We start from the raw sequence: 19,144 nt of genomic DNA on the forward strand, positions 1-19,144 counted from the left end.
CCTAGCAATAATCGGTCTGTTATATGTTAAACTACATACCCTGGCATGTCTCCAGTTTCCACTTCTTGTCCAGATGTTCTCTTCATCATCGTTTGCCTCGATCAGCTCCGCTGTGCAGACCCATTTAAGAAGCACACTGACTTAAGCACTCTAGTTTCCAAACTACACAAGGGCTCCACATTTTGTGAAAAAGAATAACACACTTCTCCTCCCAGCCAGAAAGATGGCGTTGGACTATGCAGCCTTTAAACAGTAATAATGTACAGCTGAAGTACAGGAAGGCGTATGCTGTGGGTTCTCTCTCATTGACTTCCTGTGTTCTGTGAACAAACGGGGGATCTCAGGAAGAGGCAGCTCTAAGTGGTCAAGCTTTCAGTATTTCTAACTCAAGCTTTCCTGGCTCAGAATTTTTCACAAAAAGTGGGAGGAGCTTTTTCATCTGACAACTTTTGGAGCCAAATCTGCTTTAAACCTGGTAAAAGCACTCTGAGTCAAAACTAAGCAAATGTGTTATTTTTTTTTTAACAAATGCGGCCACATTGCTAAGACTATTCTGATGCCATTGCACACTCTGAGAAAGTCTTTAAGGGTGAGTAAGCCTTCCTATTCACATCCCCTCCCCCTTCCCCACCCCCACCCTCACAGACACACACACACACACACAAACAATCATCTTCCTAAATAAAACCAGACGGTCTCCATAATTCCCGCACGTACCAATTAAATCGAGGCAGTGGCAGTCTGTAAAGTTTTGAAACTGTTTAATTTGCTTCAGTGAATTGGCAAAGAGAGCTGCATCAGCAAATTTCACAAGAACAAACCCAAACATAGTTTGTGTGATTAGACAGAAGGTTTTCAAAACACGTAACAAGATAAAACGATTGGCTGCAAAATATACTGAGCAGAAAGGATGTGACGGACGGTAGAAACCTTTATTAAAAAAAGTTCAGACCTCATGGTATCATGTGTGGTGGAATCTGGTATCCTGTCCATGAACAGCTTTAGGCAATATCTGTTTCCATGGGTGGCATAAAGCTGAGTTCCGTAAATGCTGTGCCATAGGAATCTCAGGCTTTCCGTTCTTGTTTTTTAACCCTTAGCAGCTTGGACAAAAACAGGGGAATTCGTTCAAAGTTTCTTCTCCCCAAGGAATCGGATCACAATACAGCCCTTCATCACTCTGTATTTTTTAGTCAATAAATGAATGACCATTGATTTATTTTTATTCACTATATGCAGTGTTAAGATTAATATTCAAAGAACATATATTGCAAAAGACCTCTAATTGATTTTTGACAGTAACTACAAATTTAAGGTGCAGAGATATCCCTGTTTCTTCCTATGAGCAATATTGAACACAAAATATGAAATCACTGGCTATAAAGCTATGCTTACAGCACAAAGCTAAGCCCATAGCGAATTGTGACTCCAAACCATACATTTGCCTGATTTTCAATATCGCTAAGCTGATTACTCACTCCCTCCCTGTGTCATATGCATGGGTGGAGAGTGAAGAAATTTGCTGCCTAGACATTAGTCTGGGGTTACAGATCATACAACAATCGTGGAAACCACCTGAGATCAATGGAAATGAAAATTGGCCAGTTTTCTACATGGAACCAGTTTTACATTTGCAGGCAGTGCGAAAACCTTCCTTGAGGAAAATCCTGCTGATAAACTGGATAAATAATCTGTCCCCAGTTCTGGTGGTTAAAAAAAAAACCGTGAAATGATCAACACCTTTTTTAATCAGGGAGTATTGTTTTTAGTCAAAGTTCTGTTTTTGTAGCAAACGACGCACACTCAAGCTCAAAAGAGGAAAGGTGAATAGTTTATATTTGACTACCTTACATGGATGTGAGTAGCTTTTAATTTTAGGCATTTATTGTCTCATTAGTCTAGGACGGGTAAGTGGCCCATGAGTTTTCCAACATAGATGGGCAACTTGCCATCAGTGGTTTTGTTGGGGGTTGGGTGAGGTGCGGGGGGGATGGGGTGGGGTGGTATTGGGGGGTGCCAGCATCATTAAGAAGAGAGACTGCATTTTTTAAAGTGAAATGCAGCCTCTGAAAGTGAGGACATTGTTTTCATTTTTGCTTTGCTTGTTGGGAGATGAAACTGAAGGTCCACTATGGGATAGACAAAGGCATTAAGATTGTCAGATGAGGAGATCCTGAAAGAACAAGCGTCAGCATGCAGTCATCATCTTCCCCTCCAGTAGGACTCAAGTCCAAAGGTAGGGATAGCAACTGTCTGAAGAATAATCTCAGAGCAAGTAAACACAGTGAGACTTCCACTAGATACACTGGCAATGCTGTAAAAAGTTCAATGATCTGACATGCACAACCAAGGTAAGAATTATTTCTTGTGATGTCTCCTTCTCTGCACCACACCTTGCCACATGCTCTCCCCAGAGCACTTCCATCCTCCTCGCCATCTGCTAATACTCTAATGAGCGAAGGATATGAAGCCTACCCTCCTTCAGGTTTCAGCTACACATTCAACAGCTGTTGTTGCCCTCACGGCTGCATATGCAGCACATTGCTGTCACTTGGTTGAACAGAGAAAGCTCTGATCTTTTCTGGTATTTGCCAGCAATTGCCACTTTTTCCTGCTTGGGAACACCTCCTCATTCTGTGCACTGCTTGCCACACACGTGTCAGCATGCTTTACATGGAGCCAAACACTAATAACCTACCCTTCTCCCTGCTGAACACAACACCTGCAGGAGGATGGACAGCTTCCGTTGTGGTTCTTAGTTCCATGGGGCAAGGAGCCGACATACGAATTAGGAGCAGGAGTAGGCCATTCAGCCCTTCGAGCCTGCTGGGTTTCTTCCTTTTCCTCCTTTCTTCTGACTGTCCTTGGTTGGGGGGGGAGGGGAGCTGGGCAACTTGGTGATGCCTAGGCACTCCACCTGTTTGAAACTTCTTAACCTGCCGAATACTTGTTAACCATTGTTCCTTCTTTCTATTTGTGGGTTCCTCTACATTACTGGCCACTGCTGTGGACAAAAACAAGCCAAACCAGCCTCACCAGCCTGCAGCATCAGCCGCTCCCTCTTTAACAAGAACCAGCATTACTGGTGAGAGTGGCAGTCAATTTGGGGCTTGGGTTGCCAGAAGGGACGATAAATGCTGCCAGTGCCAGGTTAAGTTCACTTCACAGAGAGCATCAGCGGTGAGTGGTAGAAAGGACAGCAGAGGACACACCTGGCCAGAGAGCAAGCCTGGGTCAAAACAGCCAGAGGATGGAGCTGAAGGCTCCAGCGCCCCCGCATTCAGAACAGTGTCATAGAGGTGACCCAGCAAATAGAGGCTGCATCGCACAACCTGCCACATTGCTGAGAGGATGCAGGAGACCACTGCTAGCAGGTGTACTGGTGCACAGTATGAGATTCTCAACAGCCAACCATGGAGCGTCTGGTTTCCTCTGTGAAAGTTGCAATAAGGCCTGCAGTGGAAGGTTCTTGACCAGCAGCTTTGATGGAAGGGCAAATCATTGCTATGTGCCATATATAGATTAACGTCCTTGCCTTTTAAGTACATGTAAGTACAAGTGAATGACCCCTTTGCCTGGACAGAGCTCAACCAAACTTCCAGTTCTTTATAGGAAAAGCCTCTCTCTAGCCTTCTCCACCCCCGCCAACTCCAATCTCTCACAACGGGGCAGCTGCAGAACTATCCGCTGAGGGGCAGGATGCACAATGCCAGTGTGAAACCTATCGCTGCTATAGCTAATTGCAGCATAACTTCACTCTCCGCTCAAGCTCTCTGCATCACCTCACCAAAGATGAACTCAGCTCTGCCTTTGAGCACTTCTCAACATGGTGTGTTGAATTATGCAAGTATCTACGACCTGTTTACTTCCAACTATTATGACTTATTCTCACCCATGCTTTCAATTGCCTCCATGGCCTCATCCCTCCCTAACTCTGTAACCTCTTCCAGCCCTACAACCCTCTGAGATCTCAGTGCTCCTCCAATTCTGGCCTCTTCCGCATCCCTGATCCAACATTAGCAGCCACGCATTAAGCTGGACAGTCCCTAAGGTCTGGAATTCTCTCAGAAAACATCTCCACCTTCCTACTACTCTTCCCCTGAAGATGCTCTTTCTAATCTTCCTCTTTGGCCAGGCTTTTGGCCACCTGTCCCAACGTCTTTTTCTGTGTGGCTCGGTGTCAAATTTTGTTTGGTAATGCTCCTGTGAAGTGCCTTGGGATGTTTTATTACATCCCAATATAATAAGGATGTAATTACTTTGGCACTAGAAAAATACAAGTTATTTGTTAGGTACTATGGAACATACTGGGCTAAAAAGTGAATTGCTACTGTTTTCAGGCATGGGGTTGTGACTCAGTTAACCCACATCCGGTCCTGTCGGGGCAGCAGCAGTTAAACCTCATACTGTCTCCGAGGTTGAATGATTGTAGCATTCAGTTGAGGGTGGCCCCTGCTGCTGGCTGGCTGAATGCTCAACAGGGGGACTAGCAGCATGTGAGGCTAGAATGTGTCTCAGCTAGCCTGCACTTAAGACAGCCTGCCACCATGTACTGATTCTATCTCTATATCAGACTCCTAGGTATGTGCAGTGCCAGTACCTCAGCTGCTGCCAGTGTAAAACCAAATGATGAGGCCTCTTCATCATTGCTGGACTAGTGTTCTCTAGGCTGCTGTCACTGGGCAGACAGCAGTTCCTTCGTGTCTGATAGCAGAAGGGGAAGGCTGGTGTTTGGGGAGCAGGGGTGGGGTGTAAAGCAAAACGTCCATGATCACGCCATTAGCAGCTTGCTCATCATACTAGATAGAAGAATGAGGGTGTGCCGGGTGTTAATTGTATATTTATTATATTTAATTGTGTGCAGGTAGTGGACATTAACTGGGGATTCATTGAGCCTCTATGAATAGACACAGACTGAAACTGTGGTTGTTGGGCAAGGATGGAGCTGAGAAGGGACGTAAAGAAGGAAGGTGCTGTCATCCTTCATGTCCTCAGTGATGTTGGATGCTGCAGGCTCTGTTGCCGATGGCTCCATGATGCTGCTAACCAACTCCTCTGAAAGGCTCAGGAAATGCAGGCATCCTTGTCCCCCACACAGGTTCTGCTCTGCTCCCTTTTATTGTGTGCTACCTAGTCCTGCAAGAGGGAGGAAAGAATGTTGGTGGTTGCATTATGCTGTGTTTGGCTGATGTCCCTACCATAGCTGAAAAGCTGGAAGTATGTGGAGGCAGCAAGAGGTGGGTGTGATGCTGGAAGCATTGGTAGGTGTGTTTGAGCGAGATGGAGTATCTGATTGTTAGGTGAGTCCTGAGTACCAGGAGTGCTGCTATGTTAGTGCTGGGGTATGCTGCATTGAGCAGCATAAGAAACTGGTGGTGTGGTGGGAAAGACATGTATGTGAAGATACATGCACTGACTTTGACTATCTGTGTGTGATCATTAGACTGCTTTTGGTACTGTTTCCATAGTTATCAGGACTTCAGAATGTAAATGTTGAAAAGAATTCTATTCTTGTAAGTCTGCATTCAATAACTATTGAACACAGGTGCGTGACAGTTTGTTGCTTTTACAAACTCAGAAATAACAATTATGATTTGATTAAAAATTGAATTTCTAAACAGACTTTATGAAATTCCTTGGATCCAGACTCTGGCCTGGGTCCAAACTCTTCCTGGCCCTCTGCTCCTACCCTTTTCTGAGGGTGGTCCTTGAGGGCTCCTAGCCTCCCATGGAACCATAAGACCATAAGACATAGGAGCAAAAGTAAACCATTCGGCCCATCGAGTCTGCTCCGCCATTCAATGAGATCATGACTGATCTGACAATCCTCAACTCCACTTTCCTGCCTTTTCCCCATAACCCTTGATTCCCTTACTGATTAAAAATTTGTCTATCTCAGCCTTGAATATACTTAATAGTGTCTCTCTTGCTGCCACCTTCACCAATAAGGCCTTCAGTGGATGTCCATCACTCTGGAAGTCTCCCTCTGCCCTGGGGTTCAGTTTGGCATAATTTCAATTTCGGCAATATTCTTCGGTGCAGCTTCCCTTTACAAGGGACAGTTTGCCTTTAAGTGGAGCAGGCTGGCTGCACCATGTAGTTTGTGAACAACGCTATTGGGTTCCCCTACTGAGTATTGAGGCAACTGACAGTGTTAAGAGGTAGGAAGCGGCATGAAATTGGCAGCAAAATTAAAAATCACAGTAATAATAACCCTGGTTAAAAGACCAACTGGGTCAATCTTAAGCAACTGAGTTGTACGTGGATTTCTAAGTTTGACTCCGTTATTGGGATAAACATTCATTAGCTAGGCATATGCCTCTGGGTGTTCGATGTACAAGTGTTTCCATGGTATCATATGAGGTGACTCAGTAGGGGGAATCTTAACATCCTAAAGTTGGATGAGTCAGTGGCGGATGGGAAGATTAAAACCTTAAAAATGTCAGACCTGACCCCCAATCCCCCGACTCCTAGTATTAGAGGAGGCGGGTCAAGGGGTGGACAGCCACCCTGCTGTCAGGAGGCAGGCTGGTCACTAAAATCTTTTAGGAAGACTTTAACTGAGCTTTTAAAAAAAAACACTTGGAGGCTGGCGTTCCGTGGGTTCAGGAATTCCATCTGATTAAAGGAGATGCAAAGAGTCTGATCGCATTGATTAAAATCCTTTGTCAGCCAATCAGAAACTAGATTATTAAATGTATCATTTAAATAATGGGTGGTATTTTTAACTTCTATTGCGCCTGGCTCCACTGGGGAGCTTGAAGTAGAGGACATGACAACTCATTCATATTCCCAGACACAGGACTTGCCAAATTGAATTTTCTCATCTGCAGTACTAGGAGGGAGGGATATGGTGATTAAATAATCTCCGAAATATACAATCCTGTTACAGATAATGACCGAGCTAGTGGGAGTATTTGTCACTGCTTGAGAAGCAATTTAAAAATGATTCAAAATTCATTCCATATTTGAAATGCAAATGCTGGCCTTTGGTGCAGGGTTATTATTAAAGCATTTGCATTTCATGGCAGAATGCAGAATATGTATTGAATGAGCATTTTTGACATTTTTTCAAGTAATTATTAGCCCCTTTGTTTCATGTACAACTCCCCCAGGCACAAAGACAGCCTGCCACCCCATTGTCAGATGAGGAGGGGGGGTCGAGGGTGTAGATTTTCCCCTTATGTTAGGAAATATCAGCTGATGTTGAGTCCCTGTCTTTATCAACTGCCTGATTCTAAGAGTCACTGACATGAACGTACATTCTACCACTCCATGGCAAATCAAGCTAAATTAACACTGCACTGCAAATTTCATTTTTAGTATATATTTGTGAAGCTATATGTCTTCAACAGCCATGTCTCTTAGACTATAACAGTGCACCTTATGCCAATTCAAAAATTTTAATAAGGTGTCCACCAAATTGCTGAAATGACAATGAAATGAAAATAGATCCCATTGTGATGATGCAGCCGGAATAGTCACACTGCTATTAGAGATAGTTAAAGTCTACCCATGTTATAAGCAGAGGCTATGTAATGTTAGAAGTGACAAGAAGTGGGTTGCAGTGCATTGCGGTAAGCTTCATGAATCAGGGTATTTGTTACACGTTTACAAAGTTGGCTGGGCTATTCCAGCCAGCAGGTGATAGAAGCTGGTAGATAGGGACTGGTTGGACAAAGTAACCAGTTTCTTTTTATTCAAGGGAAGCAGGTGTCGCAGCTAAGGGTAGCATTTATCGCCCACCCCTAACTGCCCTTGAGAAGGTGGAACTGCTGCATTCCTTGTGGTGTCGGTACACCCACAGTGCTATTAGGGAACTCCAGGGGGATTTTGACCCAGCGACAGCGAAGGAATGGCGAGATGTTTTCAATCAGGATGATGTACGACTTGGAGGAGATCTTGTAGGTGGTAGTGTTCTCTGCTGTTTCCATGTTGTAATTTTTATGTAAGTGTTTACTTCCACAGATATCACCAAAAAGCTCATCACTTTCAAATGAAGAAAACATAAATGAAATAAAATAACTTAAAAATTCCATGTTAAAGTATTAAAATAAACAAATGTTTTCAAAATGTAATCTTGATTGTTTAAATATGCATTCCATTCAATGGGACCATAACCTGTGGAAACTGGACCCAAGATCAATTGGTGTTCTGTTTCCCTTAGCCATTCGGCCCCTCAAGCCTGCTCTGCCATTCAGTAATATTATGGTTGATATGATTGTGGCCTTAACTTTCCTGCCCCCATAACCCTGGACTCACTTGTCAATTAAAAATCTGTCTATCTCACCCTTGATTATATTCAATGACCAGCTTCCACTGCTCTCTGGGGAAGAAAATTCCAAAGACTAACGACTCTCTGAGGGAAGATGCGCCGCTTTGTCTCATTCTTAAGTGGGAGTCCACTTAGTTTTATATTGTGCCCCCTAGTTCTAGATCCCCCCCCAGGAGGGGCAGCATCCTCTCAGCATTTACCCTGTCAAGCCCCCTCAGAATCTTATATGTTTCAATAAGATCACCTCTTAATCTTCTAAACTCCAATGAGCATAGGCCCAACCTTTCCTCATAAGCCAATCCTTTCATCCCAGGAATCAGCCTTGTGAACCTTCTCTGAACTGCTTCCAATGTAAGTATATCCCTCCTTAAGTAAGGAGACCAAAACTATGCACAGTACTCTAGATGCGGTCTCACCAATGCCCTGTATAGTTGTAACAAGACTACCTACTTTTATACCCCATCCCCCTTGCATTAAAGGCTCCGTATTAATCCACCAATGGATTACATGTGCCTTACATTCTTAGACAGAAACAGTTCAGTTGCTTTGATATACAGTTGTATTAATAGTCTTTATTTAAAGATGCACGTTGCATTACATGTCAAATATTGTTTAAGGATTCATATATCAATGTACATTTGTTTGATAAAGGATTTTTTGTAGGTTATTCTGGATACAACATAATGCATAAGCATTCTGTTACACCCATCAGTCATGGCAAGGTAATACATTCAAATAATTACACTTTTTATATAATATAATCTCAGTTTATACACAGGAACTCACATCAAGTGGCATTCACAGTGTATTAGGTCGCATTCATTCTATAATTATTCTAGATATGCATTTGAATAAATATTTATTGCATGACTTTTACAATTTACACATATTGCCATTTTTATAAGAGAATATATAGATTAAGATAGAAATCTAAAGTGTGAGGAAATGATACTTGATAGCTTGAGATTAGTTCTAAACTGTACACAAGTCCAAAAAAAGCAGCTAGTCAATACCCAGTTAACATACTATGTTTCTGTCCTGGGATTAAGCCTATGCTTTTCCAATCATTTAGACCATTTCAAATTAGTTCTGGAGTGAAAGATAAATTTAACAGAATTAAAGAAAGAACTTGCATTTGTATAGCACCTCATCAAGCTCCAAAGTGTTTCAATCAAATCCAATAAATGCACTCATTACTATTATGTGGGAAAATGCAGCACACAACAAGATCTCACAAACAGCAGAGATGAATGAGTAGTGAATCTGTTGTGTTTGAGAGGTAATGTTGGCTGGGACAACTCCCTGCTGCTCCTCAGCTAGCACATTGGATTGTTTATACCTGCATGAACTGTCAGTTCGGTCCTCAATTTAATGCGGCAGATTTTCCTGATCCTGCAAATAGATTATTGGATCAGTGCCACACATGTAGGAAAATTGAGCAAGTGAAAATGTATATGCCACAAAGGATTCCACCTGATTTTGATGGACCCAGGGGATCAATCGACCCAGTTGTTGGATCAAGAAAACCTACCCTCACGTCTCATCCAAAAAGTGACTTTCTGAAAATGTAGCCTTCCTTTAGTACTACATTAGAATGTCAGCCACGATACCCATTCAAGCCTTGCAGTGGGGCTTGAACCCACAACCCTGTAGCACAGAGACAACAGTGCTACCAACTGACCCAAAGAGCCAGGCATTGCAGATTTTTAAAAAATTCAATAACAAGTTTGGGCTCCAAAGAACCATTAGCTGTAAAATCTTCTCAAACAAATATTTGCATCTTCAACAGCTGTATAACTGTGCCTGTAAATGGGCAATGACTTCAAGAAAAAAGTATTTGGCAAACCATTTCTGTTATGCTTGAAAGACGGAAGAAGTCATGCATCACTCACCACATCAATGTCATGTGAAAGTGATGTGGTCTGAAACGGGCGTTATGAGTTCATGCCTCCAAATGGTGGGAAGTTCATGTCTTTGCAACCTCCAATTTTATTTCATTTTTTTCAATAAAAGTTTGTTGAGGCAGTTATTCCGTATCACTGTAATTCCATAACAATAACAGCATCAATATTGGTGTGAGCCAGACTCCCCTTGTGGACTGTCACTTATAATCATCATATAAAATTCAAATAAAGGCCTGTACAAAGTTACAAGGATTGTTTTAATGACAGCCTTAAAAACAGTGCAGATCCAAAATATTAAACCGATCATGGGCAAATAATATGATGACCATAATTATCTTGTGACAATGAATAATTGGTGTTCATTTTTCAACTTTGGTGAAACTTTCAGCATGCAATTTCAAAAGCACAAGAATCAAAGCTTAAAAAAGAAATTGCTTTTCATCCCATCATATCTTACGTAAAAATAAGCCAAAAGATATATAAGACAAACAATTTAGGTTAGGCCAAAAATTTAATAACTAACCGGATATTTCTTTCATCTCGTCTATCAGAGTTGGTTCCTATAAGCCTGTGCCACCAGAGATTTTACTTTAGTCTAGAGAAAAGGATTGTCCATAATATACTCCCCCTTGAGGGAGACCTGACATTTTGGGTGTCTGGCCTCACTCAAAATGTTCTGAAGTATTTTAAGTGCACCGTTTTTAGGAATCGGATTGAAGCTTCACTCATTTATATCTGAGATAACACTTTGAGCCAGTCTAAACAAACTGCTGTGAACTGGGACACAATAGATTTTTGAAGCTTCTGAGGAACAGAGTACTGTTTGATTCAGAGATTACTGTGAGGGACAGAGCATTACCTGATTCAATCTGAGGGACACGGTGCTTTCAAATTCAACATCCACTCTGAGGAACAGGGCATTTATCTGATTTAATGTGAGCAATATGGCACTGTATGATTCAGTGTTTACTGTGAGGGACTGGCTACTGCCTGATTCATAGGGAGTGGGGGAAGTTGCAATCCTAAATTTTTAAATGGACATAGGAATGCAGTGTTTATATCAACGTTTTGTGTAAGATAAAGAGGATAAACTCAGCAGTTATGATTGAGACACTGGTAGGGAGGGAACACTGCTTTCATTAAGATAACAGCATCATCCGTATCCTTGATAATTAAATATGTGGGACATATAAAATAATCTATGAGTTTAATTTTACTTGAGTCAGTTTTTAATGAAAAGTTGGATAATTTCAAGTAATATTCAATATTTCCAATAAACACCGGAATTTTATAGGCCACACATGGATGGCAATGGAAGTGGTTGACCTGAATAAGACAATACATCACAAACAGCAAATGAAAAACAAAATATTAAAGATGTTTGAAATCTGAAACAATAACAGAAGGTTCTGGAGACATTCAGTAGATCAGACAGCATCTGTCGAGAGAACGTGACTTGACATCTCATGACCCTTTCTCAGTACATAACATCTTGTACTTGGGCAAGATTGGCTTTGGAAACTTCAGCAACAATGCAGAATGCATGAATTGTTTAAAAATATCTAAGAAAAGCTCACTATACTTATATAACAAGTTTTTAATAAACTCTCCACAGGATTTAGTCAAAATATTAACAGCAAATACAGTAAAAGGACATGCCAGAAAAATATTATTTTCTCTTTTCACTCCTGACCCCAATTCAAGAATATAATCATCAGCTCTTTTTACAACAGGTCCTTAATTATAATGTTCCATTAATTATAAAACTTTACATTTTTGAGAACACTCAAAAATCCAATAATATAACCTTGAATCTTCATTTGTGGAAAAAAAACGACTTATTTCATGATTTCCATTAAATTGAAATGTTATTCCAACCCTCACCTGCTGTCCCCATTAACCTGTCATTGATTTCAACAGTTGTCCACAAAGTGATGTGTTAGTTGAAAAAATAAACTCAGTAGTTTGAACTGCAACAATGCAGATTGGCAGCATTTATATAAAAAGTTGCCACTCACTGGATTACACTGCCTCACTCACTCAATCACCGATTCTAAGCTGTGCTGTCAATTTTCTGGTACTTTTCGTTTTGGTTAAACCCAACTGGTTTACTAAGGTACTACAGGGAAGCAGATCTGTCACCTCTACCTGGTACATCCAACATGTGACACCAGTTCCCTGTGTGGTTTATTCATAGTTCCTGAAGGAATTCCTCAAGCACGAAGGGATGAGCAATTCATACTGATTCGCCAGTGTCATCATATCCCAAGAACAAATAATTTAAAAATGTTTCAGGTTTTAAAATTCTGTTTTCAATACATTATATAAATATTTGTGGAATCCACTGATTACAGGAGAAGGGGAGCATCCAGGACAGATTAATCTCAGAATTAGTGGGAATGGAATGTGCTTGATGTACCAAATTTCTCACTCCAGACTTTTATTTTGATTACAAGCTGCCTGTTGGAGGAGTGCATTGATATATAAAAAAAGGGTTCTTGGTCAGGGTTTGTTCTCAATGGGAGCGATATTGGTTTCAAGGGTTGAAACAGTTTGTTTTCACTTGGTCTTTAGAATTCAGCTGAGTCAGAGCCTGAGGGAGTATGTCCTGCTTGTGGTCCTGCGGTTTAGAGACGCTGTGCAGTCCTGGTATGTCTGTGAGTGTGTCACTGTTATTGATTCATTTCTGATTCTGCGCTTGTCCATTTGCTCCTCTTTGGGTATCGTTTGGATGTTGAAGGGTGGACTGAAAAATGAGCTCCTGTGAATGAGTCCTAGGTGCATTGGTATTTTTGTTTTGTTCTTTTAACTTAATTTTCGCCCCTGCCTCCTAGGATGGTCGCAACAAATGTAACCACTTTCACCAGCTCTGACTGTGATGTGCATGAGAGTCATCCAGGATGTTCCTTCCTCTGATTTTCTCTAGGCAGCACTCACTACCTCACTGTAATATCACAGTCACGATCAAGTATTAGCCCTGAGGGCAAGCATGAGACTGAAACCATATCTTACCATCCCATGCCACCATGCTGTCCTTCGTTTACCGATCACCAAACCAGACAATACTCTCATTTGCATGTACCCTATCTCAATAAATCACTTGAATGTTCCTGGTTCCAACAATTAATTATCAGGCATTGAGCTCACAAACTGTAACTTGAAATGTCTACCTTTTCAATCTGGCAGCGATTGACAACTTCTTATGTAAACCCTGGTCAGCATTTTCACAAAATAGCACAGAAAGTTGAAATGAAAACAGAAAATGCTGGAAATACTCAGCGCATGGAGGGAGAAAAAGAGTTAATACTTCAGGTCAATAACTCTTCATCGGAACTTGGAAAAGTTAGAAATGTAATTTTGAATAAGTGAAAGTTTGAGGGAGGTGGGGGGGGGTGGTGATGGTGAGAAAAAGAACAAAAGGGAAAGTCTGTGACAGGGTGGAGGGCAGGAGAGATTAATTGACAAAAGGGTTCATGGTGCAGGGCCAAAGGGAGTGGCAATGGGACAACTACAGAACAAAAGGAGTGTCTAGAGGAGGTGTGAACGGCAGGATGATGAATAGTTGCCACCCAAAAGCAAGTAAAAGGAAAAAAGAGAGCAACACGAAAGAGAAAAAGAGCAAAATGGGGCAGAGGTTATGATATCAAATTGTTGAACTCAATGTTGAGACCAAAAGGCTGTAACGTGTCCAGTCGAAAGATGAGGTGATGTTCCTCAACCTTATGTTGAGCTGGATTTGAATGCTGCAGCAGGCCAAGGACAGAGAGGTCAGAGTGGGAGCAAGATGGAGAATTAAAATGACAGGTGACCAGAAGCTTGGGGGTGTCATTTGTGGACCGAACAAAATTGTTCCACAAAAAGGTCACCCAGTGGGCATTTGGTCTTCCCAGCGTAGAGGAGACCACATTGTGAACAGCGAATACAGTATAGTAAATTGAAATAAATATAAATAAATCACTGCTTCACCTAGGAGGAGTGTTTTGGGCCTTGGATGCTAAGAAGGAAGGAGATATTGAGGGGTGACTGAGGAATGGACCTGAGTTTTGTGGAGGGAACGGCCCCTTCAGAATGCTGAAACTGCAGGAAAGGGAAGACATGTTTCATGGTGGCATCATGCTGGAGGTGGCAGAAATGGCAGAGCATGAGCCATTGAATACAGAGACTGGTGGGGTAGAAGGTGAGGATAAGGGGAACCCTATCATGGTTCTGAGGGTGGTGATGTGAGAGCAGAAGTAGGTGAAATGGAACGGACACAGTTGAGGACTCTGTCAACCACAGGGTATCCTTGACTGAGGAAAAAGGAAGACATAAGCACTAATATGGAAGGTTGCATCATCAGAATGCGACACAGATGCAGAAACCAAGGAAATGGAATAGATTCCGTACAGTAAGTAGAGTGTGAGGAAGTGTAGCCGAGGTGGTCATTGGAGTCAGTGGGCTGAATTATATGAGAAGCCATAAATGCCACCGCAGCCTAAAAAGTTGGGGGGGTGGGGGGAGCGGGAAGCCTCCAAGAGGAATGCTGACTAACCCACAGCCATTTCAATTGGTTATTTAATAGACAGGAGGTAGGATTTCCACCCCCAGAAACAGGAAGTCCCACCTCAGAGAGCTGCCAGCCAATCAGGGGCCACCAGCTCTCCAGAACTTTGGAACAGAGGCATGCGGTGTTGGATCGTGTTACTGGGTCAGTGTTTGGGGGTCTCACCAGGTACGCAAGAAGGGTGGGGGATGGCTGGGGTTTGAGAATCCATGGGGAGAGGGCAGCCTGGGAGGGATAACACCTTGGGGAGCCCTCCAATCAACCCAGGAGGCCTGTCCAAGTTATAGTGGGGTCGGGGCCTTAAGTGGGAATCAATTACCCACTCAAGGACCTCAGTTGGCCCACTGGCCCAACGCCATCCCTACAGCTGGTATAACTGTGGTGGGGGCAGAGGCGGCAGGAAGGTGGTGGGCATGCCACCCACTGGGTTTAACAATCCTCCCTGCCTTCAAACCCGTGGGCAGGGGAACGTAAAATCCAGCCCAGTGAATATTAGTTGGAGGCCAATCCCCAGGAATGGAGACAGAAAGGTCAAGGAAGGGTAGAGAAGAGTCAGAGATGGACCATGTGAAGGTGAGAGAAGGGTGGAAATTGGAAGCAAAGCCGATTAAATTTGCCAGTAGAGGGCAAGAAAACACCACAAATACAGTCATCAATATATTGGAAGAAAAGGTGAGGGAAACAGCCTGTGTATGACGGGAACAAAGAATGTTCGACATATTCCACAAAGAGGCAGAGATAGCCAGGACCACATGGATACTGGTAGCAACACCTTTTATTTGGAGGAAGTGAGTGGCTCTATTACATTCCCAGTTTCGATGCTAGGTCACAGACCTGAAACACTTACTCTGCTTCACTCTCCACAGACGTTGCCAGACCTGCTGAGTATTTCCAATATTTCTCCGTTTTATTTCAGATTTCCCGCATCCACAGTATTTTACTTTTGTACAGAAAGTTGAAAACTGGATATTCCTTTCCCTGGAATTTTCTCTCCTGAAGATGCTGGCTCATGTTGGGGTTCAGAGCTATGGGTGTGAGAAGCCCTCCAGTTCTGGGCAACCGGTCTAGTCTGAACCCAGACAAGGGCCACTGGATGTTGGTCAGGAGAGGGGACCCTGGATGATTTACCCCTTCAAAGCTGTGGCTGTCCCAGTTGAGATCAACGAACCAACCAAGGAATCAAATCTGGGACTTTCCTGGTCTAAATGGGTCCATATCAGAGCATGCAGCGCATTTACTCATTAACCACTGGTAATCATTTCAATTATGATGGTAATCCTTTCAAGTCAACATCTTATTACAGCAGTCGTTGAATTCACTTAAAATATTGAATTCACTTAAAATATTGGTTTGGTGAGAATTAAACTGGTTATCTGAAGGTGTCCATTTGGAGAACCCTTTGTAAACTGCACAATATGAAATACTACTTTACATCGCTCGTACTGTGCCAGCACATTGTATGCATTCCGTGCCCATCCCTCGGCTGGTAAAGAAACTAGAAGGTGCAACTGCAGTTCAACAATCCACTGAACTGCTCAAACAGCCAGGAATTATAAAGATTGAATCAATAAACATATGAAGTTTTAACCACCAATGTTCAAACATTGAGTTTTGAGCACAGCCTTTTTTATTGCCATGATACCACTAAAATGGTCTCAAAAGTTTTGAAAGCTAGGCTGTGTTCAGAATAAAAGTGGACATGACTATGCGTGGAAAAAAAAAAATCAGAATCCCTTTAAAAGGAGAATTAGTTCGTGTGCATTTTCAGATAGTACAAAATAGCTTCATTGCAAACTGGTCACAGTGCTACAAAATGTGACACCCTGTTTCGAAGAATCCCCTATCCTGCTAATATTGTCATTATTCATTTCTGTGAAATGTGTAGTTTTGTGCAGTAAACAATTAAATCTCTATGTATGTTTTAATTCTGTCTGTTCATTTTATAATTTTCCAGGATTGGCATTTAGTCTGAAGCTTAAAGCAAAACGATGATTTGCAGCCCAGAGATTTTTTTTTTTAAAAGCCATTGACAGTCTTACATTAAAAAATGTAAATATATGATCAGAAGTTAATAACAGGAACAATAACATCTTTTAAAAGATGTTTTCAAAGATGCTACTAAACTACATCTCGTTACATTTAGTTCCTCTTATCTGCAAGAAAGGTTCATTTGCTTTTTGCCAGTTGCCTTTCATGCAGAAAGCAACCATTAAATGTGAAAATATACAAATTAAAGGGTTAACATCCCTTTTCTTCAATTTTCCAAGGCTGTAATGAAAGACTTGTTTAAAAAAATCATATAGTCCTATTCAGGGACTCTTGTTATATATGGCAGTGAGGATAACATACAGAAGTAATATTTATATTGCCAAAGTATCATAAAATGTTGCAGGAACTATATTGCACTTTACAATTCAGTCCAAGAGTGAATTCATCCATGTCCATCAGAACTGGAACAAATGGATTAAATGTTTAAAAATGTGTACAAAGTTCTTCTTTGTATAAAAGGAACTCTGTCTTTAGTATGCTCTCTCTATATATGTATATGTATATATAACATAATATCAAAATACTATGAATCAAAATTCAAACTTAAAATCAGGAAATATACTTTGCTATTAAAATGTACAAGAATGTTAGCATTTTCATTCATCATTGGAGTTACTATCACCAAATATACAAATAATCTTGTTCAAGTCCATACAATTCCAATATATACTCTTTAAGTCACTGAACAAACGGAGAGAAGTTTCCACAAGTAGTATGCCTAATAAAAATTAGGTCAGAAAGGGCTGCCCAACAAATTGTTTCCCAGGCAAAACATGTGTGGTGAAGTCCCTTGAAAAATAAAGTGATTTTTAGCTCTCTTGCTGTTTAATACATTATAATTTTGTGCTTGTGTGCACAAGCAGGAGGCTATAAAATGAACAGGAAATCGAGATGAACACTGTTCTCCAGATGTCATAGAAGTTGAAAATTTACAGGTGTACTTCTTAAAAGCTCCATAGGAGAGAGTGAGAGCTCCTTATTGGACACAGCAAACAGTCAGCAGTCTTATTTTCAAATATTAGCTTTGGCTCCGTGTTAAAAGCTCATTTAACTTTCAAAATAGCCAAAAAAATCATTCTTTATGCATGAAAGAAAGAAATGCAAGTAGAGCCTCGGAAAGTTCTGCTCGATGATCACTGGTGGCTTTCCAATATGCTTAAATGTTGTCTCGGCACATTGGCAGGTTGACAAAGGTAAACACATTGAATTCGATCATTATTGAGAAACACAAGAAAATAGCATAGAGCGTGAGCACATAAATACCGAGTTTTTTATCCAGTTTCCATCCATTCATGTAGATACCAGCCACCTAGAACCGCAAATATGTACACAGTTACCACAGCAGAATGTATATGCAGTCACCTTGTCATGCATCTATAAGAGGCTGCCAGTTTTCAACATATATTTAGCTGGTAGTTCTAAAGATTAAGAATCAGCCAATATTTTCAATTCCAGCAATTAATTATGTTGAGACCTTAAAATAATTTTCACGCCAAAAACTGGCAAACAAAGCAAACATTTTGATGAAACGTGAAATGTGTTACCTCTGTGTGAAGTTAACTGCAGGAACTTGTCTGACCTCCATATTGGCGACTGTTGCTCACAAACTCCCAAAATATATGAGAATTGCCCTTGTTTTTAAAGTAAAATGCTACATAGTAATGCTCATAATGATTGCAGGTCTTCATTATTAGAAAATAATCTGACCAATTCAGCTGGCGCAACAATCAGCAGGTGAAAAAACTTACAATTTGGCCACAAGCAAAATACACCAGGGTAAACTGTTCTGCTTTGTACTGCATACATTTATAAGCATTATTTTATTCATTTGTCATTGCTGGTCATGTGAGATTTTAATCATGGATTGTCTTTTCTCTCTTCATTTTTTGTTACTATATCTATTGTTTCTAAAAACTGTGTCAATTTTCAACCCTTTCTGTGCAATGAATGTAAAAGATTAGAAGGCAGTATGAAATGAGAAGATAAAAGCAAAATACTGCAGATGCTGGAAATCTCAAACAAAAACAGAAACTGCTGGAAAAACTCAGCAGGTCTGACAGCATCTGTGGAGAGAGAAAAACAAAGTTAACGTTTCGAGTCCATATGACCTGAAGAAAGGTCATAAGGACATGTGCTCTGAAGAAGGGTCATATGGATTCGAACCGTTAACTTTGTTTATCTCTCTCCACAGATGATGAAATGAGAAGAGACCTGTTCAGGGTATTAACCATGTTCTTCTCCAGACAGCCAACATGATTATTTGAGGGTTGCCGAACCAAGGCTTATGCCGGGATTTTACTATGGAGCAGGGTGAGGAAGCAGTCCTTGAGGCTACCTCAGCCAGAACAGGAGTCAAATCCTGTGCCGTTGGTT

At 41.4% G+C, this 19,144-nt stretch overlaps 2 protein-coding genes across 2 annotated transcripts in view; both read right to left on the bottom strand.

Annotated features, from left to right (window-relative positions):
* The window catches only part of rin3 (Ras and Rab interactor 3), a 95,504-nt gene extending 94,913 nt beyond the window's left edge, over positions 1 to 591 (bottom strand). The window contains exon 1 of the mRNA XM_078562235.1: positions 40 to 591. Coding sequence (XP_078418361.1) covers positions 40 to 89 — 50 coding nt within the window. The 5' untranslated portion in view covers positions 90 to 591. The remainder of the gene's footprint in view (positions 1 to 39) is intronic.
* A 14,412-nt stretch (positions 592 to 15,003) lies between these two features.
* LOC144692999 (sodium/potassium/calcium exchanger 4-like) overlaps positions 15,004 to 19,144 on the bottom strand; it is a 278,798-nt gene continuing 274,657 nt past the window's right edge. The window contains exon 16 of the mRNA XM_078562236.1: positions 15,004 to 18,080. Coding sequence (XP_078418362.1) covers positions 17,928 to 18,080 — 153 coding nt within the window. The 3' untranslated portion in view covers positions 15,004 to 17,927. The remainder of the gene's footprint in view (positions 18,081 to 19,144) is intronic.

This window comes from Cetorhinus maximus, chromosome 18 (assembly GCF_964194155.1).
Source record: "Cetorhinus maximus chromosome 18, sCetMax3.hap1.1, whole genome shotgun sequence".
Classification (NCBI taxonomy): domain Eukaryota; kingdom Metazoa; phylum Chordata; class Chondrichthyes; order Lamniformes; family Cetorhinidae; genus Cetorhinus; species Cetorhinus maximus.